This window comes from Oncorhynchus nerka, linkage group LG21 (genome assembly GCF_034236695.1).
Source record: "Oncorhynchus nerka isolate Pitt River linkage group LG21, Oner_Uvic_2.0, whole genome shotgun sequence".
Lineage (NCBI taxonomy): Eukaryota > Metazoa > Chordata > Actinopteri > Salmoniformes > Salmonidae > Oncorhynchus > Oncorhynchus nerka.
Window position 1 is genome coordinate 5,967,448 of NC_088416.1, and position 24,628 is coordinate 5,992,075.

Here is a 24,628-nt window from a genome sequence, read left to right on the forward strand (position 1 = left end):
AATCAAGCAGAACTCACTCTCTGCATCCTGCATCTGCATCCAAAAGGAAATAAAACATTTGTAGAGCACATATGTTCTGAGAATCGTCGCCTCTTTCTCTCTCAGTGCATAAAAAATATTTTCGAATACAAACATTAATAGTCTCTCCTTATTATACATAACATATTTTACAAAGATAAAACCACATACCTGCATCCAAAAGGAAATAAAACATTTGTAGAGCACATATGTTCTGCGAATCGTGGCCTCTTTCTACAGTAGATACACAATAGGAGGGACTGGGATCATTCGAGGAGCTAGCCATCGTTCACACATACAATAAATAGCCTGCTAATACCTTAGCTAGCTATTAACCACATGTTGAATTCAGAATGTTGATATCATCCTAAAAAGTACAATTACAAGTGCATCTTAACAATACCATCCACTTATGAGTAACCTCCAAATACACATCATTATTCATGAACAAAACACTGTGTGTATGACTTTGTACTGAAAAAAATCAAACTTTTCTAAAGACATAAAAAACGTGACTACCTCTCTCAGGATACAAAATGATTTGAGCATGCAGGGCAAAACGTAAGAACACACTCCACTTCAGCCAGGATGCAGGCATGCATAATAACAAATCAACACGACATATTAATATATGAACCTGGTGAAATTCACATAGTACTTTAACAACTGTTACATATGCATACTATATACATATTTATTTACAACATTTACAAACCAACAGCCTGCATTCATCCAGTTTGTATAAATTATGATAGATATGTGACATGAAGCTATTTAAGGGCAATTTGGGCAAAGGCGTAACAATGACTGTCTTGGACAAATAGACATTTGGCTTAAAACATTTATTAATTCATGGGCAATATGTGTGCATGCCCTGATCATATCAGTTTACTACATCTGTCTTCCCTCACCAAACCCATCAATGATTTGATTTATTTGACTATAATATATCAGTTATGGCCAACAGAGGGCAACATTTATCCATATAATACGATAAAACCTCACTGAACCTAAATTAATTGGGTTACATTGTAAACATTTTTCAGATATCGTATGTGATCAGAAACAATGCATTAATTTCCCGGATTGGTCGCTCTGTGCTTTTGTAGTTGACGTCATAATGTAAGACGAGATATAGAAGCCTATGACGTAAACGAACTCAAGAAAATGTTCAGAGCGCTACTTTTGCCTCAGTTGAGTTGATGCTTTGCAAAGGACAGTCATCCTCATGTTCAAATAAATCACTTTGAGTGGACAAAGAAGACATTCTGTGTGAGTACAGCATAACTGGCCAAGATTTTGTAAAAAAAATGTTTGAAATGTATTTTAAAATGTATTTGTTTATTTAAAAAAAATGTCAGGTCCCATCTGAAGGGTGCATGAAAGCACAATGGATAGAAATCATAAACCGTTGAGAAAAATTATTCTAAAAGTAAGTCTCATAAGTGATAAAAAAATGTTTGTTCATTCTGGGGCTATCCCTCTTGATATGTAATGAGGCTATCTTCTTGGTAGTATAACCTATATGCTGTAAAAACAGATTGATATGATTTATAGTTGGAAAAGTGGGCATAATTAATTCAGGGCTAAGGTTAAATGTATTTCCTTATGTTCATATACCCCAGGCTGGGACCCTCCAAGCTAGTGCTGGAGAGCAGGTCCTCCAGACAGACATCACTGACCATGATGGACTAAGGCTGCCAGCCCTGGTAGACTGCCCCCTTGACAGCCCCCTAAAGGTAAGAAAACGTCTTATAGTTCTGTTGCAAAACGTCTGGTTGTAATGGAGACCAGTTAGTTGCAATCTAGTAATATGACGTGTTGAAAACCAGTTTACAACGCGATAATAAAGCCATTAAGACATATGGACCAGCTACTAAACTCAGCAAAAAAAGAAACGTCCCTTTTTCAGGACCATGTATTTTAAAGATAATTCGTAAAAATCCAAATATCTTCACAGATCTTCATTGTGAAGGGTTTTAACACTGTTTCCCATGCTTGTTCAATGAACCGTAAACAATTTATGAACATGCACCTGTGGAACGGTCGTTAAGACACTAACAGCTTACAGACGGTAGGCAATTAAGGTCACAGTTGTGAAATCTTAGGACACTAAAGAGGCCTTTCTACTGACTCTGAAAAACACCAAAAGAAAGATGCCCAGGGTCCCTGCTCATCTGCATGAACGTGCCTAAGGCATTGCATCACACCTGCAGGACAAGTACAGGATGGCAACAACAACTGCCCGAGTTACACCAGGAACGCACAATCCCTCCATCAGTGCTCAGACTGTCCGCAATAGGCTGAGAGAGACTGGACTGAGGGCTTGTAGGCCTGTTGTAAGGCAGCTCCTCACCAGACATCACCGGGCACGACGTCACCTATAGGCACAAACCCAACCGTCGCTGGACCAGACAGGACTGGCAAAAAGTGCTCTTTACTGACAAGTCGCGGTTTTGTCTCACTAGGGGTAATGGTCGGATTTGCGTTTATCGTCAAAAGGAATGAGCATTACACAGAGGCCTGTACTCTGGAGCGGGATCGATTTGGAGGTGGAGGGTCCGTCAAGGTCTGGGGCGGTGTGTCACAGCATCATCGGACTGAGCTTGTTGTCATTGCAGGCAATCTCAACGCTGTGCGTTAAAGGGAAGACTGCCTCCTCCCTCATGTGGTACCCTTCCTCCAGGCTCATCGTGACATGACCCTCCAGCATGACAATGCCACCAGCCATACTGCTCGTTCTGTGCGTGATTTACCTGCAAGACAGGAATGTCAGTGTTCTGCCATGGCCAGCGAACAGCCCGGATTTCAATCCCATTGAGTATGTCTGGGACCTGTTGGATCAGAGGGTGAGGGCTAGGGCCATTCCCCGCAGAAATGTGCAGGAACTTGCAGGTGCCTTGGTGGAAGAGTGAGATAACATTTTCTTATTTAATTTTTTAAGAGTGGGTTAACATCTCACAGCAAGAACTGCCAAATTTAGTGCAGCCCATGAGGAGGAGATGCACTGCAGTACTTAATGCAGCTGGTGGCCACACCAGTTACTGACTGTTACTTTTGATTGACCCCTCCTTTGTTCAGGGACACATTATTCCATTTCTGTTAGTCACATGTCTGTGGAACTTGTTCAGTTTATGTCTCAGTTGTTGAATCTTGTTATGTTCATACAAATATTTACACATGTTAAGTTTGCTGAAAATAAACGCAGTTGACAGTGAGAGGACGTTTCTTTTTTTGCTGAGTTTAGTTAGAACTAATAGTTTTGGAATTCAGATTTGAATTCTGATTGTAATTCTAAGGTTATGGTTTATAGCTGGAAAAGTGGGCATAATAATGGAGGGCTTAAGTTCTATGTATTTCCTTATGTTCCTATACCCCAGGCTGGGACCCTCCAAGCTAGTGCTAGAGAGCAAGTGCTCCAGACAGATGTCCATTCGGCTGGCCATGATGGACTAAGCCTGCCAGCCCTGGTAGACTGCCTCCAGGATAGCCCTCGAAAGGCAGATGTCCATTTGGCTGCCATGATGGCCTGCCAGTAGACTGCCTCCAGGATAGCCCTCGAAAGGCAGATGTCCATTTGGCTGGCCATGATGGACTAAGCCTGCCAGCCCTGGTAGACTGCCTCCAGGATAGCCCTCGAAAGGTAAGAAACATCTTTTAGTTCTGTTGCAAAACGTCTGGTTGTCACGGAGGACAGTTGGTTGCAATCTAGTAATACGACGGGTTGAAAACCATTTTTTAACGCGATAATAACGCCATTAAGACACATGGACCACCTACTAGTTAGAACTAATAGTATTGGAATTCAGATTTGAATTCTGATTCTAATTCTAAGGTTAACCCTTATGTGACATGTCACTCAGTACCATCATGCCTATGGTGAAAAATGTGGTTTCTATGGTGATATGATTTCCCCACTGTTGTTATTTGTCTCAGAACCTTGTGCCGAAGCCCCGCAAGGCCCCAGGCCCAGCCGAGAGGCAAATATAGCAAAGGCAGAAAAGAAGGCCACAGAGGTTATCAAGGCTAGAAGGTCTAGGGAGGCTAAGTCAGGGGTGAAAGAACTAAGCCGCCAAGTAGTTGGTATGTTAGCACTGCCTCAAACTCTAACAACCAGTTACAGTGAGTATTCATCTCCACTTCCAAAATACCTGGATTTATTGATAGAATTCTAAAACGATATATGGTGGAAGGATCCACTAATGTCTACGATCCTCTTTCTGTAGGTGTCCTGCCAGCTATCAAGAAGGGCACTAAAGTTACCCTCCAGTCCTCCAGCTCCCTCTCCGATGACAACAAGGAGGCACTAGGTTAGTTATTATGTTGTTTTTACCGTCTTTTGCACCAGCACATTCCCCTTCTTTCTTTTCTCTTATTGTCTGTAATGGTATTTTCATTTTCTCTCCTCTTTTTTTCTTATTTTTCTATACAGTGTTTGGAGACATGTTATGTGTGAAGAATTACTTTAAATCAAATGTCAAACTCATTCTATAGAAGGCCGGGTTTCTGCAGGGTTTCACTCCACCCTTGATTGATGAATTAAGGTCACTAATTAGTAAGAAACTCCTCTAACCTGGTTGTCTAGGTCTTAATTGAAAGGAAAAAACTAAAACCCGCAGACACTTAGCCAGCCCTCCATGGAATGAGTTTGACACCCCTGCATTAAATACATTTTGATTTGACTAGGGGCCGTCTGCCAGGTCCTGACCACCAGGGTGGGAGACATCCTGAACAGTACCTGCAACGACGATTACAAGGCCAGGCTCATCATCCAGAAAGGTACACTTATAACCTGTTTTGCCCATATGACCAGTAATAACCAGTGTATTACCATTATAGTAAATGTACTAGATACTGCATAGTGTAATACATGGATGTGGCTTTGAACCAGTTCAGAATATGAGTGTGTTTTCTTAGGATTGGATTCCGGTGCCAGGGAAAGGTTCCCTGACTCTCCGTGTTCCTCTTCACCCAAGGACAAAGAGGAGGTGGTTGTAAGTGCCATGACTGTCTCATACCCTAAACCCTCCACCTCAACCCAGGCAGCATGGGCAGCTCCTGCCCAGACTCTGGAAGAAGAGGTGGGGGGGGCTGAGGTCTCCAAGATGAGTGACAGCTCCCTGATGCCCACCAAGAACAGGCAGGACCCCCTGGAGAAGATTCCCTCCCTCCTACCAGGCAAGGAGCACATCCTCCTTTGCAGCACTCCCTGGGCCACCGTCATGAGCCCCCAGACTCTGAAGTTTATTCTCCAGGGCATCATGTGCCGACTGGAGGCCTCAGAGTCCCCCCAGACAAGGAGGGCCAATGACCCCTTCAGGTTGATGAAGGATCTCTTTGTGGAGGTCCAGCATGCCCTGAAGTATGCTGACATCTCTGTCGTCTTTGGCCTGGAGGAGAGCATCCAATTCAGTGGTGAGGATGCGGTGAAAGCCATCGTGAAGACTGCGGCTAAAAGATTGTCCCTGCGTTCGGACTCCAACCGGGCTCAACTGCGTGCCGCACGCTCTGGTAGCGAGGCAGCCATCAAGTGCATGGCGGACACCATCACACAAGTCATAGAGGACTGGAGTTTCGAAGGCCATTTTGGAGCCAGGAGGAGCCGTGGTAGTGGGAGGTCATACTCCTCAACCTCCTCAAGGAGTGACGTCACCCTCACCGAGGAGCTCCTGGCTTGGAGGGAAACCCTAGAAGAGGACCTAGAGGAGATGGCTGATGACAGCACTGGTTTGGAAAAGACCAGGGTGAGCTCAGCCATCTCTGAGAAGTCCCAGGTAATTAGCTACCTTTCTGAAAGCACCAAGCCCATCAGCAGCGCCCTCTCCACAGACCTCGAGGACATCACCTCCACACAGGTGAGACGGCCAAGAACCAGTAGATCGTTTAGTTATTTGGGCTGTTTGATTGTGAGGCATCGACTCATATCTGTTTCTCTCTCTACTAAGAAGAAAGAGAAGGAAGAAGCTATGAAGAAAGAAGTGAGGAAGTCAGGAAAGAAGAAGCGAGGAAATAACAAGAACCAGAAGAAGAACAAGGTGTCTCCTCTTGGCAATGATAGTAAGTCCTCATTTCTGTCAGTCAACATGTGCATCTGTCTTCAGCACAGTATTGTAATGTAAGGACGGGAGACTATGATAAAGTTATCAGGGTCTTATTCATTAGCCACTAAATGGAAGACAGCGGACTAAAACAGGGACGAACTTTCTTGAACTTGCCAATAACAAATGCTTGTTTTTGTTTTCTGTTTCAAAATATTTTGCTTCTGTGTACCCTAATGAACACGACCCTGATTTCATGCCTTGTTCTCTGTCACCTGTTCAGGTACTGTGGCTGCAGATGAGCCTAAGAAAAAACAGGCTCTCCTCCCGCGGATCACAGCCGCCCTGGCAAAACTATTTTGCTTCCCCTGCAAAAAAAAAATGCAAAAGTAACTGTGCAGAAGACGAGTTTGGGAAAACCCTGCTGCCACCTCCCCCAACCCACTTTCTAAATAAACTCTCAAAGCCAACAGAAGAGGGAGGGAGACAACCCCCCTACTCACAACTCATTTTATTATACCCCATTTAATTCAATAAACACAACTTGCAGTTATTTTGATCTTCTTCTTCTTGAGTTTTTGTTTTACAGACCCACCTGCATGCTATAGATTCTTAAGGTCAATTTGCTGTCTACTGTCTACTACAGTATCATTGTTATGAGTATGTTCACTGTGCCAGTCATTATAGCCAGTATAGGCTATAATAATGCCCTAACCTAATTGCAATTGACATAATAAGAGTTACATTTGAATAATTCCCTCATTTTATATATTCTTTTAGAGGGAATAAATCTCTAAAGCACTATAGAGTGCCGTCCCTAGGAGGGGTGCGTCACTTGAGTGGGTTGAGTCACTGATGTGATCTTCCTGTCTGGGTTGGCGCCCCCCCTTGGGTTGTGCCGTGGCGGAGATCTCTTTGTGGGCTATACTCGGCCTTGTCTCAGGATGGTAAGTTGGTGGTTGAAGATATCCCTCTAGTGGTGTGGGGGCTGTGCTTTGGCAAAGTGGGTGGGGTTATATCCTTCCTGTTTGGCCCTGTCCGGGGGTATCATCGGATGGGGCCACAGTGTCTCCTGACCCCTCCTGTCTCAGCCTCCAGTATTTATGCTGCAGTAGTTTATGTGTCGGGGGGCTAGGGTCAGTTTGTTATATCTGGAGTACTTCTCCTGTCTTATCCGGTGTCCTGTGTGAATTTAAGTATGCTCCTTCTAATTCTCTCTTTCTTTCTCTCTCTCAAAGGACCTGAGCCCTAGGACCATGCCTCAGGACTACCTGGCATGATCACTCCTTGTTGTTCCCAGTCCACATGGCCGTGCTGCTGCTCCAGTTTCAACTGTTCTGTCTGCGGCTATGGAATCCTGACCTGTTCACCAGACGTGCTACCTGTCCCAGACCTATTATTTGACCACGCTGGTCATTTATGAACATTTTAACATCTTGGCCATGTTCTGTTATAATCTCCACCGGGCACAGCCAGAAGAGGTCTGGCCACCCCTCATAGCCTGGTTCCTCTCTAGGTTTCTTCCTAGGGTTTGGCCTTTCTAGGGAGTTTTTCCTAGCCAACGTGCTTCAACACCTGCATTGCTTGCTGTTTGAGGTTTTAGGCTGGGTTTCTGTACAGCACTTTGAGATATCAGCTGATGTAGGAAGGGCTATATAAATGCATTTGATTGATGATTGATAGAGTAAGCCCGCCACTGTATGCAAGCCACGCCTCCCCGCAGAATAAAGTATAGACATGAGTGGATCATTGCGGTGTCACCACAAAGGGTACCTTGATTAAGCCAATTCATTGGCTTTAGACATGCCAATCATGCCTGTTTTGTAATCTGATTGGTGTGTGCACCACCTCACGGCAAATGGTGTAGAAACGCTGAAGCACGCCATTCTGTTTATGATTTACATTGAGGAAGCCTTAATCTTCATCAGAGGTTACTTGGCGAGCGGTGCTGTGCTGATACTGCTTCATTTCTCTCTTGTCGAATTAGTACAGTGGTCTTCATTTGCATATTTCCTGAAAGCGAATAAGCCCCTCAAATGGAAAGGGAAGGCAACCGAAAAAGAAAATAGCCGAAATAGGCTACAAACCGTTATTTTTCTGTAGCCTAGTTTTACGCACAGAAATAAGAGGACACATTATAGCCTCTTCGCTTGCGCGGCCTCCATTGCATATATCGTTATACAATCTTTGCAATGTTTTGAATAGCCTTCTTCTGTCACATTGCACTGCAAGACATAGGTTTGAACTGACATTTGAATTGGTGACAGATACTGGAGCTGAAGCATCATCTGCAGCGCGAGAGCCTGTTGTACAGGTAGCATCGCTAAGTGCCATCACACAAACCGAAACAGGCAAAAGCCTACGTAATTACATCCTCAGCCAGTTCTTTGTAGCCTATACAACGCAGGTTATTTGTCCTTCAGATGTATTATTTTTGCTAGTGAAGTCATGCTACAGCCATTAGAATATTGTAGTCAGAAATGGGTGTCCCTTGGGTTGGCTTTACTCCAAAAGATGAGAGCGAAAGATCTCAAACATTTTATTATGGAAGAGGTATTATGGCTGACTATAAAAAAAAGTGAAGTATTCTGCCCCAAGCATCTGCATTCAGTCTTTTTGGGGACTACTTTTCAAGGAATAAATTACCTTGCATTTCAGGCTAATAATTGTTAATATTATAAACGCTAGAATAGAGACATGCACCACCAAGTGAAAGCGCCGGGTAGATTTCACCAGCACAGGGTGTGTTGAGTGAGAAATCAAGTCATTTCTTTTAACCTTATCTAGGAAATGCACTCACCATACAGAGAGTGAAACACTAACTCTCTAGAAAACAATGACCTGATCTTCACACATCCTCATGATCTTGTTTTGAAATTAAACACTATACTAGATTACCACACACACACGGATGGGACATTTGAACATTACAGCTCAGTAAAAGTGACAGTTGGCATTTACACACAGCTGTGTAAACCTCACTTCTTTCTCATCATCCCTGCTACTTGCTGTTGTTATGGCAACCCATGCTAAGGTGAACTGTGAATGAATGATAAACTAATATGCCTTTGTGATGTTGTCAGATTAAGTCTTTGTGTTTTACACCGGCTTGGCTGTGGCGTGCTTCTGCTGTACAAAACTGCTGAATGCCACAATAAGGACCGTAGTAGGAAGGAGGGATATCATAAACCTGTCCTGATGTCTGTGTCTGTCTGCCTGTCTGTCTGTCTGTCTCTGCATCTCGGAGGTTCTGTCTATCTGTTCGTCACACCGACTCTCTCACTGTGGTTGGTTGGTTGTAGCGATCAGCAGAGGCCTGCCCTGTGCTAAAGGTTCCACTCCATTATCCTGCTGACGCTGAGATACTGGGAGAAACTCCATGACCTGACATATCAAGTCTAAAACTCCAGTATCCTGCCCTACTGCAGCTACTACAAGCTCCCTTCTAGTCTGTTGTTCATATTATTTTGGAAGCACTTTACATTACAGCACGGAATAAAGAGGAAATGGAATGGCAACTGGTTAAACCATTATTTGCCCAGATACAGGATGCTACAGATCAGTATAACTGTATTGTTTCAGAGACATCACATACTAGAGGGGTGATAATATTACAAAAACAACATTGCAATGTTTCCTCTAAAATTCCCCCAAATGTCTTGGCATGGGGCCCCCAATTGATTTTGTTATGTTTGAGTCACTCAGATACACTATATATACAAAAGTATGTGGACACCAATTCAAATTAGTGGAGTCGGACAGTTCAGCAACATCCTTTGCTGACAGATGTATAAAAATTGAGCACACAGTCATGCAATCTCTGTAGACAAACATTGACAGTAGAATGGCCTTTACTGATGAGCTCAGTGACTTTCAACGTGGCATCATCATAGGATGCCACCTTTCCAACAAGTCAGTTTGTCAAATATCTGCCCTGCTAGAGCTGCCCCGGTCAACTGTAAGTGCTGTTATTGTGAATTGGAAACGTCTAGGAGCAACAACGGCTCAGCCGTGAAGTGGTAGGCCACACAAGCTCACAGAACGGGACCGCCGAGTGTTGTAGGGAGTCAAGAATAATCTGTCCTCAGTTGCAACACTCACTACCGAGTTCCCAACTGCCTCTGGAAGCAACGTCAGCATATTAACTGTTTGTCGGGAGCTTCATGAAAGGGGTTTCCATGGCCGAGCAGCCGCACACAAGCCTAAGATCACCATGCGCAATGCCAAGCATTGGCTGGAGTGGCGTAAAGCTCTGCAGTGATGAATCACGCTTCACCAGCTGGCAGTCCGATGGACAAATCTGGGTTTGGCGGATGCCAGGAGTACGCTATCTGCCACAATACATAGTGCCAACTAATGTTTGGAGGAGGAATAACGAATTGCCTGGGGCTGTTTTTCATGGTTCGGGATAGGCCCTTTAGTTCCAGTGAAGGGAAACCTTAACGCTACAGCATACAATGACATTCTATACGATGCCCTTTCCTGTTTTAGCATGACAATGCCTCCGTGCACAAAGGGAGTTCCAAACAGAAATTGTTTGCCGAGGTTTGTGTGGAAGAACTTGACTAGCCTGCACAGAGCCCTGACCTTAACCCCATCGATCAGCTTTGGAATGAATTGGAACACCGACTGCGAGCCATGCTTAATCGCCCAGCATCATTGCCCGACTTCACTAATGCTTTTGTGGCTGAATGGAAGCAAGTAGCAAGTCCCCGCAGCAATGTTCCAACATCTAGTGGAAAGCCTTCCCAGAAGAGTGGAGGCTGTTATAGCACCAAAAGGGGGACAAACTCTATAATAATGCCCATGATTTGTAATGAGATGTTTGACAAGCTTTTGGTCATGAAGTGTAGCATAAGAACACAACACAAGCCATGGCAAAATGTGTAGAATTGCAGGAAACTAGCTTAATTAAACTGTAAAATGCTTTCTTTTCCCCATAGCGAATAGCAGACAAAATGGTTTTAAAAAGAGCAACATTTTGTTTCTGCTGCCATGGGAGGGCCTCTAAAAATGTTGGTCGGAGAAGGCGCTGTTGGCCACGCCCCCCACATCTATTTCTCCACCTAGTCAGGTGAACAGGGCCTTGCCCTTTATTATGATAAACAAGCCCGGGCAACCATTTCACCAGAGCGGTTGTCTTGGTTGCACTTGTTTTCTAAGATCACTGGTGTCTGGTAATGTACAGGAATGATTCACCTCAGTTCACTCTCTCTGGGAGTATAATTAACGTCACCTCTCTATTGGCCCGTTCCAGTGTGTGTGGCAAACTATCCAGACCTGTTCTGTAACCCCAGAGGGAGGTTTCATGTTGTGTTAATATAGAGCTGAATGAACACACAATCAACTGGTGACACAATGTACTGAGGCTATTGTACCAAAGTGGCACAGGTGTAATAGTAATAGGTCAGATGGTTTCTTTTTGGCGACACACTAACTATACTGGTCCCAGTTTCGATCAGTTCCCCAGAAAAGGGGATCTGGTTGGTTCAAGGGCATGCAAGGGCATCCGGGGTTGTTGGTGTACAGTGTTAAATCTGTTTGTAATCCATTTGAGGTTAACGCAGCAGTGCTGGTAATCCTTTTAATCTGTATCTTATTGAATCACAGACCTGATCAGGGTCAGATCGGCCTAGCCCCCCTCCGACAATACACTCACTACCATTGCAGAATAAATTATTAGTCACATTGCATTGCTTTTCAATTCCTTTGGAGGGAGGATGGTGGAAGTGTGTACTTTAAAGCCATGTTCCCCCTTGGTATTCATGGAAACGTGATTATCAGGAGGGCGCTTATTGCTACACTAGGAATTCAGGAAGCAATTATTCTTCTAAATGTGGTTGCGTTTAGGGAACTTGGGTAGTCTGAGGGAGCTTCACCAGATGACATGATATTAGCTAATTAGCCCAAATGTGTCTGGTCTTCATTCAAGCTTACCATCAAAGCAACTTATTCATTAGATTCATCTCGATTCTAGATAACATCTGCTTTACAGGGCCATGGACCGATATAATTAATTTCATCCCGAACCTGCCTGCACGGGCCACTCTGTGCAGGTAGGTGTCGGAATCCTCGGGCATGTCATAGTTGAAGACGATGTTGACTCGCTCAATGTCCATCCCTCGGCCAAACAGGTTGGTGGCCACCAGGATCCGCCTTTGGAAGTCCTTGAACTGCTGGTACCGGGAAAGCCTGGGGGAGGAAGGGGGGGCACCCATAGATTTAGAATAAGTAGAACATTCTACATCCTGCTTCACTCCTGTGGGTACAAGTAAATGAGATTCTCAATTTGATTGTGCAACTCCTCATTCCTCTCCTCCTTTTGAAAAGAAAGTCAACAGTAACTGAGAGGAGAGGAGGAAATGTGCTTGTATGAAATTAGACTCCATTCACAAATTACATTTACAGGGGTGGAATCCCAAATTAAAATGTGTAAAGTAGTAAAAGACATTTAGCTAGACATTGTATGGATAAAAACGATATGCTACTTATCGTTTTAAATATGTGCATGTGTTACGGCAGATTTCCTCCTCTTCCTCTGAAGAGGTGTAACAAGGATTGGACCAATACGCGGCATCAAATCAAATTTTATTATTTGTCACATACACATGGTTAGCAGATGTTAGTGCGAGTGTAGCGAAATGCTTGTGCTTCTAGTTCCGACAATGCAGTAATAACCAACAAGTAATCTAGCTAACAATTCCAAAACTACTACCTTATAGACACAAGTGTAAGGGGTTAAAGAATATGTACATAAAGATATATGAATGAGTGATGGTACAGAGCGGCATAGGCAAGATACAGTAGATGGTATTGAGTGCAGTATATACATATGAGATGAGTATGTAAACAAAGTGGCATAGTTAAAGTGGCTAGTGATACATGTATTACATAAGGATGCAGTAGATGATATAGAGTACAGTATATACGTATACATATGAGATGAATAATGTAGGGAACATTATATTAGGTAGCATTGTTTAAAGTGGCTAGTGATATATTTTACATCATTTCCCATCAATTCCCATTATTAAAGTGGCTGGAGTTGAGTCAGTGTGTTGGCAGCAGCCACTCAATGTTAGTGGTGGCTGTTTAACAGTCTGATGGCCTTGAGATAGAAGCTGTTTTTAAGTCTCTCGGTCCCAGCTTTGATGCACCTGTACTGACCTCGCCTTCTGGATGATAGCGGGGTGAACAGGCAGTGGCTCGGGTGGTTGCTGTCCTTGATGATCTTTATGGCCTTCCTGTGACATCGGGTGGTGTAGGTGTTCCTGGAGGGCAGGTAGTTTGCCCCCGGTGATGCGTTGTGCAGACCTCACTACCCTCTGGAGAGCCTTACGGTTGTGGGCGGCGGAGCAGTTGCCGTACCAGGCGGTGATACAGCCCGACAGGATGCTCTCGATTGTGCATCTGTAGAAGTTTGTGAGTGCTTTTGGTGATAAGCCAAATTTCTTCAGCCTCCTGAGGTTGAAGAGGCGCTGCTGCGCCTTCTTCACGATGCGGTCTGTGTGGGTGGACCAATTCAGTTTGTCTGTGATGTGTACGCCGAGGAACTTAAAACTTACTACCCTCTCCACTACTGTTCCATCGATGTGGATAGGGGGGTGTTCCCTCTGCTGTTTCCTGAAGTCCACAATCATCTCCTTAGTTTTGTTGACGTTGAGTGTGAGGTTATTTTCCTGACACCACACTCCGAGGGCCCTCACCTCCTCCCTGTAGGCCGTCTCGTCGTTGTTGGTAATCAAGCCTACCACTGTTGTGTCGTCCGCAAACTTGATGATTGAGTTGGAGGCGTGCGTGGCCACACAGTCGTGGGTGAACAGGGAGTACAGGAGAGGGCTCAGAACGCACCCTTGTGGGGCCCCAGTGTTGAGGATCAGCGGGGTGGAGATGTTGCCTACCCTCACCACCTGGGGGCGGCCCGTCAGGAAGTCCAGTACCCAGTTGCACAGGGCGGGGTCGAGACCCAGGGTCTCGAGCTTGATGACGAGCTTGGAGGGCACTATGGTGTTAAATGCCGAGCTGTAGTCGATGAACAGCATTCTCACATAGGTATTCCTCTTGTCCAGATGGGTTAGGGCAGTGTGCAGTGTGGTTGAGATTGCATCGTCTGTGGACCTATTTGTGCGGTAAGCAAATTGGAGTGGGTCTAGGGTGTCAGGTAGGGTGGAGGTGATATGGTCCTTGACTAGTCTCTCAAAGCACTTCATGATGACGGAAGTGAGTGCTACGGGGCGGTAGTCGTTTAGCTCAGTTACCTTAGCTTTCTTGGGAACAGGAACAATGGTGGCCCTCTTGAAGCATGTGGGAACAGACTGGGATAGGGATTGATTGAATATGTCCGTAAACACACCAGCCAGCTGGTCTGCGCATGCCCTGAGGGCGCGGTTGGGGATGCCGTCTGGGCCTGCAGCCTTGCGAGGGTTGACACGTTTAAATGTTTTCCTCACGTCGGCTGCAGTGAAGGAGAGTCCGCATGTTTTAGTTGCGGGCAGTGTCAGTGGCACTGTATTGTCCTCAAAGCGGGCAAAAAAGTTATTTAGTCTGCCTGGGAGCAAGACATCCTGGTCCGTGACGGTGCTGGTTCTCTTTTTGTAATCCGTGATTGACTGTAGACCCTGCCACATACCTCTTGTGTCTGAGCCGTTGAATTGAGATTCTACTCTGTCTCTATACTGACGCTTAGCTTGTTTGATTGCCTTGCGGAGGGAATAGTTACACTGTTTGTATTCGGTCATGTTTCCAGTCACCTTGCCCTGATTAAAAGCAGTGGTTTGCGCTTTCAGTTTCACGCGAATGCTGCCATCAATCCACGGTTTCTGGTTTGGGAATGTTTTAATCGTTGCTATGGGAACGACATCTTCAACGCACGTTCTAATGAACTCGCACACCGAATCAGCGTATTCGTCAATGTTGTCGTCTGACGCAATACGGAACATATCCCAGTCCACGTGATGGAAGCAGTCTTGGAGTGTGGAATCAGATTGGTCGGACCAGCGTTGAACAGACCTCAGCGCGGGAGCTTCTTGTTTTAGTTTCTGTCTGTAGGCAGGGATCAACAAAATGGAGTCGTGGTCAGCTTTTCCGAAAGGAGGGCGGGGCAGGGCCTTATATGCGTCGCGGAAGTTGGAATAGCAATGATCCAAGGTTTTTCCCGCCCTGGTTGCGCAATCGATATGCTGATCAAATTTAGGGAGTCTTGTTTTCAGATTAGCCTTGTTAAAATCCCCAGCTACAATGAATGCAGCCTCCGGATATATGGATTCCAGTTTGCAAAGAGTCAAATAAAGTTCGTTCAGAGCCATCGATGTGTCTGCTTGCGGGGGAATATATACGGCTGTGATTATAATCGAAGAGAATTCCCTTGGTAGATAATGCGGTCTACATTTGATTGTGAGGAATTCTAAATCAGGTGAACAGAAGGACTTGAGTTCCTGTATGTTGTTTTGGCCACACCACGTCACGTTAACCATAAAGCATACGCCCCGCCCCTCTTCTTACCAGAAAGATGTTTGTTTCTGTCGGCGCGATGCGTGGAGAAACCAGCTGGCTGCACCGTCTCCGATAGCGTCTCTCCAGTGAGCCATGTTTCCGTGAAGCAAAGAACGTTACAGTCTCTGATGTCCCTCTGGAATGCTACCCTTGCTCGGATTTCATCAACCTTGTTGTCAAGAGACTGGACATTGGCGAAGAGAATGCTAGGGAGTGGTGCACGATGTGCCCGTCTCCGGAGTCTGACCAGAAGACCGCTTCGTTTTCCCCTTTTTCGAAGTCGTTTTTTGGGGTCGCCGGCTGGGATCCATTCCGTTGTCCTGGGTGAAAGGCAGAACACAGGGTCCGCTTCGCGAAAGTCATATTCTTGGTCGTACTGATGGTGAGTTGACGCTGCTCTTATATTCAGTAGTTCTTCTCGACTGTATGTAATGAAACCTAAGATGACCTGGGGTACCAATGTAAGAAATAACACGTAAAAAAACAAAAAACTGCATAGTTTCCTAGGAACGCGAAGTGAGGCGGCCATCTCTGTCGGCGCCGGAAGTGATCAAGCATGGTAAGTGCCCATGGTTTTTTATGTGAAAAACTGAACATGAACACATATACAAAATAACAAAGTGAACTGGCAACGAAACAGTCCCGTGTGGCACAAACACAGACACAGGAAACAATCACCCACAAAATACCCAAAGAATATGGCTGCCTAAATATGGTTCCCAATCAGAGACAACGATAGACAGCTGCCTCTAATTGAGAACCAATCTAGGCAACCATAGACATACAATTTACCTAGAAAGGAAACAGACCCATAAACTTACAAAACCCCTAGACAAGACTAAACACATAAATCCCCCATGTCACATCCTGACGTAACCAAAATAATGAAGAAAACAAAGATAACTAAGGCCAGGGCATGACAGCATGCTTCTCAGAGTAAACAGGTGATTGAAAGGGGAGGGGTAGATCTCAACTTCAGCAAAGGACACTTATGCTTCCTCAGCAGGAGGCGAGGACACAGTTTGCCTTTGACACTCCTCAACCACTTATCGGTTTACTGATAAGAGGACGGAAAAGTCGAGGACATTCTTTTGTCCAAATCAGAATTTCCCAATGAAAGCCAAGACCCAATCCCAAATCTACCCCTAAACTCTATGCACTTAATAATATCTGAGATGACTTGAAGTGTAAGCAATATCCTAATATTGCTAATACCAATCAAAACTGCTCAGATTTTAACAAGTGCATAGACTGTAGGGTTTAGCCAGTGATTTTTTTCCTCTCCATCAGAACCCACCTCTCCTCCTGGGCCATGCCCCTGTGGATGGCGATTGCAGGGAAGTTCTGCTCCACCAGCAGCTGAGACAGAGCCACACAGCGCTGCACAGACTTCACAAAGATCACCACCTTCAGACAGGGGAGAAAATGGCAGTGAGACACCGAAGACAAACATGGGGCACAAAACCCATGCTGCATCTGATATTTATATTTACATTTAAGTCATTTAGCAGACGCTCTTATCCAGAGCGACTTACAAATTGGTGCATTCACCTTATGACATCCAGTGGAACAGCCACTTTACAATAGTGCATCTAAATCTTTTAAGGGGGGGGGTGAGAGGGATTACTTTATCCTATCCTAGGTATTCCTTAAAGAGGTGGGGTTTCAGGTGTCTCCGGAAGGTGGTGATTGACTCCGCTGTCCTGGCGTCGTGAGGGAGTTTGTTCCACCATTGGGGGGCCAGAGCAGCGAACAGTTTTGACTGGGCTGAGCGGGAACTGTACTTCCTCAGTGGTAGGGAGGCGAGCAGGCCAGAGGTGGATGAACGCAGTGCCCTTGTTTGGGTGTAGGGCCTGATCAGAGCCTGGAGGTACTGAGGTGCCGTTCCCCTCACAGCTCCGTAGGCAAGCACCATGGTCTTGTAGCGGATGCGAGCTTCAACTGGAAGCCAGTGGAGAGAGCGGAGGAGCGGGGTGACGTGAGAGAACTTGGGAAGGTTGAACACCAGACGGGCTGCGGCGTTCTGGATGAGTTGTAGGGGTTTAATGGCACAGGCAGGGAGCCCAGCCAACAGCGAGTTGCAGTAATCCAGACGGGAGATGACAAGTGCCTGGATTAGGACCTGCGCCGCTTCCTGTGTGAGGCAGGGTCGTACTCTGCGGATGTTGTAGAGCATGAACCTACAGGAACGGGCCACCGCCTTGATGTTAGTTGAGAACGACAGGGTGTTGTCCAGGATCACGCCAAGGTTCTTAGCGCTCTGGGAGGAGGACACAATGGAGTTGTCAACCGTGATGGCGAGATCATGGAACGGGCAGTCCTTCCCCGGGAGGAAGAGCAGCTCCGTCTTGCCGAGGTTCAGCTTGAGGTGGTGATCCGTCATCCACACTGATATGTCTGCCAGACATGCAGAGATGCGATTCGCCACCTGGTCATCAGAAGGGGGAAAGGGGGAAAGGAGAAGATTAATTGTGTGTCGTCTGCATAGCAATGATAGGAGAGACCATGTGAGGTTATGACAGAGCCAAGTGACTTGGTGTATAGCGAGAATAGGAGAGGGCCTAGAACAGAGCCCTGGGGGACACCAGTGGTGAGAGCACGTGGTGAGGAGACGGATTCTCGCCACGCCACCTGGTAGGAGCGACCTGTCAGGTAGGACGCAATCCAAGCGTGGGCCGCGCCGGAGATGCCCAACTCGGAGAGGGTGGAGAGGAGGATCTGATGGTTCACAGTATCGAAGGCAGCCGATAGGTCTAGAAGCACCCTGGCTTTACCCTGGTCAAATAAATGTACATTCTGAAGACGAAAAACACAGGGCATAAAACTCACAGGCAGAAACTTTGTCGGTGCATAGACTTAGTTCACTTGAATGAGGAAAATTGTATTTAAAAACTTGACTTTCAAAATACATTCAACTCACTCAGATTAAAACTAAAATAAATTACGTTTTAGCATTCAATTCTCTGAAAAGACCTCTGTCCGTACCTGGTTGAACTCGAGCAGGTCGAAGAGCTTGCGGTTCTTCTCGCCATCCTTCAGCTTGCAGTAGTACTGCTGCAGGCCGTGCAACGTCAGCTTGGTCTCATCGTCCACAAACACCTCCATGGGCTACAGGAGATATTCATTAAGCACCAAACAGAACACAGGGAGGGACTACCAGGACTTCCAGTGCTAAACATTTAGCTAGTGTGCCCTAATGAATAGAACATGGGGAAAGTGTCACTCTTTGGGACAGTTTTATAAACCTAGCCACATTAAGTGAAAAACAGGACTAAACCACATTCTGTGTTGGTGAATGAAGAACTACAAATGTCATTGTGAACATCAATTAGTAGTACTAGAGCTGGATGGAACTTTATTTTTCATTATAGCTTTAATGCCAGGACTGTTCCTCCTGAAAATGTCCAGAGCCCCAGACCCAGGTTAAGAGAGGGTCAACTCTGGCCACTTTTGAGACAGACAGTCACGAGCAGGCAAAGCTTAGATGTGCTAGACTGGAACTTATTACATGAATATTAAGCCATATCCAAAATCCCTTGAAAAAAAGGGGGCAATCAGCAGTTTCTACATCAATTTTTACACATTTAAAATTAAAAGGATAACAAATGCCCATGAGCTTAGTTCAACTTTCGTACCCCACCAGAACCCAAAATACAAGCTTGTTTCATTCCAATGCTTGTAAACAAAGTAAACACAAAAATAAACTATATAGTCTCAAAACATGGTCAAAATGATAATTCTGATATCATTGATGGTCAGTCCTTGCATATAGCTCTACGAATTTCAGAGTGGTTAAATTTCTCCAGACCTATCCCCCCAAAACAGGGTCGAGGAAGATGATTAATTAATGTTTATACTGCCGATTGCCTCTTCAAAGTGCAATTTAGGGAGATGTGTTAATCTCTGTGTGTGTGTGTAAAACTGCAACTTTAAGATTCAGAACATGTACATAACCACGGGTTATGAGAACCCCTTCAATGTACATCCTGCATGAACTTGCGGCAGACAGGATGGATCTCTTTGCTTAGGGTGGCGCTGAACATCATGCACTGCTTCTCGTGGGGTGCGAGCCTGAAGATGTCCTGAACATCACGCCTCATGTCTGAGGGAGAGATGATAGGAAAAGAATATGGCCGTCACAAAAAAAGTAAACCCACTCAGCCTGAAATCCGAGGACTACATAAAATGTAAATACTTTCCTACGTTTTGGCTAAATCCTTACTTAAGTCACACCATCAAACTGTTACAGACCTATATCCATCCTGCCCTGCCTATCTAAGGTCTTCGAAAGCCAAGTCAACAAACAGGTCACTGACCATCTCGAATCCCACCGTACCTTCTCCGCTGTGCAATCTGGTTTCCGGGGCCGGTCACGGGTGCACGTCAGCCACGCTCAAGGTACTAAACGATATCATAACCGCCATCGATAAAAGACAGTACTGTGCAGCCATCTTCATCGACCTTGCCAAGGCTTTCGACTCTGTCAATCACCATATTCTTATCGGCAGACTCAGTAGCCTCGGTTTTTCTGATGACTGCCTTGCCTGGTTCACCAACTACTTTGCAGACAGAGTTCAGTGTGTCAAATCGGAGGGCATGCTGTCCGGTCCTCTGGCAGTCTCTATGGGGGTGCCACAGGGTTAAATTCTGGGCCGACTCTTTTCTCTGTATATATCAATGATGTTGCTCTTGCTGCGGAGGATTCCCTGATCCACCTCTACACAGACGACACCATTCAGTATACTTCCGTCACGTCCTTGGACACTGTCCTATCTAACCTCCAAACGAGCTTCAATGCCATTCAACACTCCTTCCGTGGCCTCCAACTGCTCTTAAACGCTAGTAAAACCAAATGCATGCTTTTCAACCGTTCGCTGCCTGCACCTGCACGCCCGACTAGCATCACCACCCTGGATGGTTCCGACCTAGAATATGTGGACATCTATAAGTACTGGCTAGACTGTAAACTCTCCTTCCAGACTCATATCAAACATCTCCAATCTAAAATCAAATCTAGAATCGGCTTTCTATTCCGCAACAAAGCCTCCTTCACTCACGCCGCCAAACTGACCCTAGTAAAACTGACTATCCTACCGATCCTCGACTTGGCGATGTCATCTACAAAATAGCTTCCAATACTCTACTCAGCAAACTGGATGCAGTTTATCACAGTGCCATCTGTTTTGTTACTAAAGCACCTTATACCATCCACCAGTGCGACCTGTATGCTCTGGTCGGCTGGCCCTCGCTACATATTCGTCGCCAGACCCACTGGCTCCAGGTCATCTACAAGTCCATGCTCGGTAAAGCTCCGCCTTATCTCAGTTCACTGGTCACGATGGCAACACCCACCCGTAGCACGCGCTCCAGCAGGTGTATCTCACTGATCATCCCTAAAGCCAACACCTCATTTGGCCGCCTTTCGTTCCAGTTCTCTGCTGCCTGTGACTGGAACGAATTGCAAAAATCGCTGAAGTTGGAGACTTTTATCTCCCTCACCAACTTCAAACATCTGCTATCTGAGCAGCTAACCCGATCGCTGCAGCTGTACATAGTCTATCGGTAAATAGCCCACCCAACTTTACCTACCTCATCCCCATACTATTTATATTTATTTACTTTTCTGCTCTTTTGCACACCAATATCTCTACCTGTACATGACCATCTGATCATTTATCACTCCAGTGTTAATCTGCTAAATTTTAATTATTCGCCTACCTCCTCATGCCTTTTGCACACAATGTATATAGACTTTTTTTTCTACTGTGTTATTCACTTGTTAATTGTTTACTCCATGTGTAACTCTGTGTTGTCTGTTCACACTGCTATGCTTTATCTTGGCCAGGTCGCAGTTGCAAATGAGAACTTGTTCTCAACTAGCCTACTTGGTTAAATAAAGGTGAATATTTTTTTTTATTTTTTTAAATCTATCGCATTCTGTTCCAAGATCCACTACTACTTAGTAGGACAGTGTATTAGAAGTGCATTCTAAGTGGTATGCTAGTAGGTACATTGGAACACGTTTTCAATTGACCGTTCCTCTGTGACGTTTCAACTTACTCCTTGCTCCCGTCACTCACATCTGGCATCAGCCCCCCTGTCCTACTGTGGTCTGAATTTGCATCTTGTCACACTCGTCCAGGACAAAGTGCTTCACGTTCTTCAGGTTGAGGGTCTTGTTGCGGATGAGGGCCAGGATGCGGCCGGGCGTTCTCACCACAATGTGGGGGCAGTTCTTCGTCAGCGCATCCTCGTCCTTCTTGATGGACAGGCCCCCGAAGAACACGGCTGCCTTGACGATAGGCATGTACTTGGAGAAGCGCTCATACTCTTTGCTGATTTGGAAGGCCAGCTCTCGTGTGTGGCACATCACCAGCACAGACACCTGGTAGACAGAGAGAGAGGTAGGGGAGGATGTTTAATACAGAACTCTCTGGATAGCAGACAAGCACACAAGATGATCCAATAGGATAGAACAGCAGTGTAAACAGTGAGATTTAAAGGAGAACAAATTCAGACTGCAATTGGCCCAGCGTCATTAGGGTTTGGCCGGGGTAGGCCATCATTGTAAATAAGAATTTATTCTTAACCGACTTGCCTAGTCCAAATAAAGGTTAAATAAAGTTGGCGATTAGACACTTTCTTATGCAAGTATCCCCAGATACACATTAAGCCTATTCCTAAACTACAAAGCACTCAATGGATTCTCCATCGAAAGCTATTTTTAGTAAAGGAGGATGTAACAGCAATTCAGTTGCTGCTTCCACAATGTCATTATTCAACCATTCACCTGCCCGTTCACAGGCTCAATCTGCTGCAGGGTGGCCAGTACAAACACAGCCGTCTTGCCCATACCAGACTTGGCCTGGTACAGGATGTCCATGCCCAGGATGGCCTGTGGGATGCACTCATGTTGGACTGAAAGACAGAAACGTAACTAGGGAAGTTAGTTAAGAACAAATTCTTATTTACAATGACGGCCTACCAAGAGGCCTCCTGCGGGGATTGGGGCCTGGGATTTAACATTAAAAATATAAAAATATATAGGACAAAACACACATCACTAAATAAAGAGAGACCTAAGACAACATAGCAAGGCATCAACACATGACAACACAGCATGGTAGCAGCACAAAACATTGTACAAACATTGGGCACAGACAACAGCACAAAGGGCAAGAAGGTAGACAACACGTCACACTGACAGTTGTGGCTGCTTTGTAAGAGTGTCCATGATTGAGTCTTTGAATGAAGACATTGAGATAAAACTGTACAGTTTGGGTGTTTGTTGCAGCTCATTCCAGTCACTAGGGGCAGAAAACTGAAGAGAGGAGCGACCCAGGGATGCTTGCGCTTTGGGGACCTTTAACAGAATGTTACTGGCAGAACAGGTGTTGTATGTTGAGTATGAGGGCTGCAGTAGATATCTCAGATAGGGGAGGGGGAGTGAGGCCTAAGAGGGTTTTATAAATAAGCATCAACCAGTGGGTCTTGCGACAGGTATACAGAGATGACCAGTTTAAGTATGATGTGATGCTTGAAGGGGTATTCCTACATAGTCGGAGTCCCAAATGGCACCCTATATATTGTGGATTACTTTCGACCAGGGCCCAGTCACACACAGTGCTAGTTTTGAACAAAGCCCTATGGGCACAGCTCAATAGTAGTACACTATGTCAGGAATAGGGTGCCATTTGACACACACAGAATGGACAAAGTCAAAAGCAGTCCTTGGTTGAAGGTGGGAAGTGGCTGTGAGGCTCACCTTCAGAGGGATGTTCAAAGCCACAGTCGACAATGGCGCGGAGCAGCTCTGGTTTGAGCAGGAAGTCTCGGAAGCCGGAGCTGTGGATGGAGACTAAGAGCCCTTTACCTCCTCCTTGCCCGCAGGTGTGGTGGTCTCCGGGGCAACCTGAGGCTCCACATCCTCTTCATAGTCCAACAGCTCGTTGTCAACTCGTTCTCTGCCATTCTAGAGAAGGGGTCGTTAGTTGAAGCTAGGAAAGACTGGAGACTAGTTTGGGGGTGGGGAGGGGGCACTGTATCAACAATACAGTAAATTCAGAAGGTTAATTGAAATGCCAATTCAATAATCTATGTACAGGGCCTCCCGGGTGGTGCAGTGGTTAAGGGCGCTGTACTGCAGCGCCAGCTGTGCCATCAGAGTCCCTGGGTTCGCGCCCAGGGTCTGAAAACCGGGAGGTCCTGGGGAGACAATTGGCCTTCGTCCGGGTTAGGGAGGGCTTGGTCGGTAGGGATATTCTTGTCTCATCGCGCACCAGCGACTCCTGTGGCGGGCCAGGCGCAATGCGCAGTAACCAAGGTTGCCGGGTGCACGGTGTAGCCTCGACACATTGGGACACATTGGTGCGGCTGGCTTCCGGGTTGGATAAAGCAGTACGGCTGGTTGGGTTGTGTATCGGATGCCAAAAAATATATATTAAAAAATAATAATAATCTATGTACAATTCCTCACCATCTAACCTTAGTTATATTACATGAGGATTCCAATTCTTGTAATTTCACTTTCTGAATTGAATCCTTGTGAAACATCACCGTCTAGCACAGGGTTTTCCATATTCGGTCCTTGGAACTCCAAGGGGTGCACGTTTCCCCCCCCCCCCAACATTACACAGCTGACTCAATCAAAGCTTGATGCTTATTCAGCTGTGTCGTGCTACAGCACAAACCAAAACGTACACCCCCTGATGTCCGTAGGACCGAGTTTGGGAAACACTTACATAATGTTTAGCTACATAGCATTAGCTAGCTGCTAATAATGCTAGTAGCAGGCCGCACGCACACCGCCAAAGCTGGACAGTACGCAAAATGGGAAGCGAATACATTTGGCACATAATCATTACAATTTACCTAGCTAAAAACAAGGATTGGACCTGGCTGCTATTTGTGAGCATTATGGAAAGAAAAAGATGTTTCTTATTTACAATTGATGCAGATATAGAAAATTACTCAATACTGCACATTTTTTTATGCAATTAAAATCGGCTTCGAGTATAACTGCTAGCTAGGTTCACAGGGACACTCTAGAAGCACTGTGCTCGTGTTTTCGTGGCCACTAT

At 45.6% G+C, this 24,628-nt stretch overlaps 1 protein-coding gene and 1 long non-coding RNA gene across 2 annotated transcripts; one reads left to right on the forward strand and one right to left on the reverse strand.

Annotated features, from left to right (window-relative positions):
- Positions 1-5,888: 5,888 nt before the first annotated feature.
- LOC135563508 (uncharacterized) lies at positions 5,889-6,396 on the forward strand. Its single transcript, XR_010460328.1, has 2 exons — positions 5,889-6,075; positions 6,340-6,396. It is a non-coding gene; the product is annotated as an uncharacterized LOC135563508 (long non-coding RNA).
- A 96-nt stretch (positions 6,397-6,492) lies between these two features.
- On the reverse strand, positions 6,493-23,499 carry LOC115142510 (ATP-dependent RNA helicase DDX39A-like). Its single transcript, XM_065006222.1, has 7 exons — positions 23,314-23,499; positions 22,339-22,466; positions 21,669-21,933; positions 19,532-19,662; positions 18,534-18,656; positions 16,846-16,955; positions 6,493-12,248 (listed from the first exon to the last, which is right to left on the reverse strand). The coding sequence occupies exons 2-7, from the start codon at positions 22,429-22,431 to the stop codon at positions 11,996-11,998; spliced, it is 975 nt and encodes a 324-aa protein (XP_064862294.1). The 5' UTR covers positions 22,432-22,466; positions 23,314-23,499; the 3' UTR covers positions 6,493-11,995.
- Between the last annotated feature and the right edge of the window lie 1,129 nt (positions 23,500-24,628).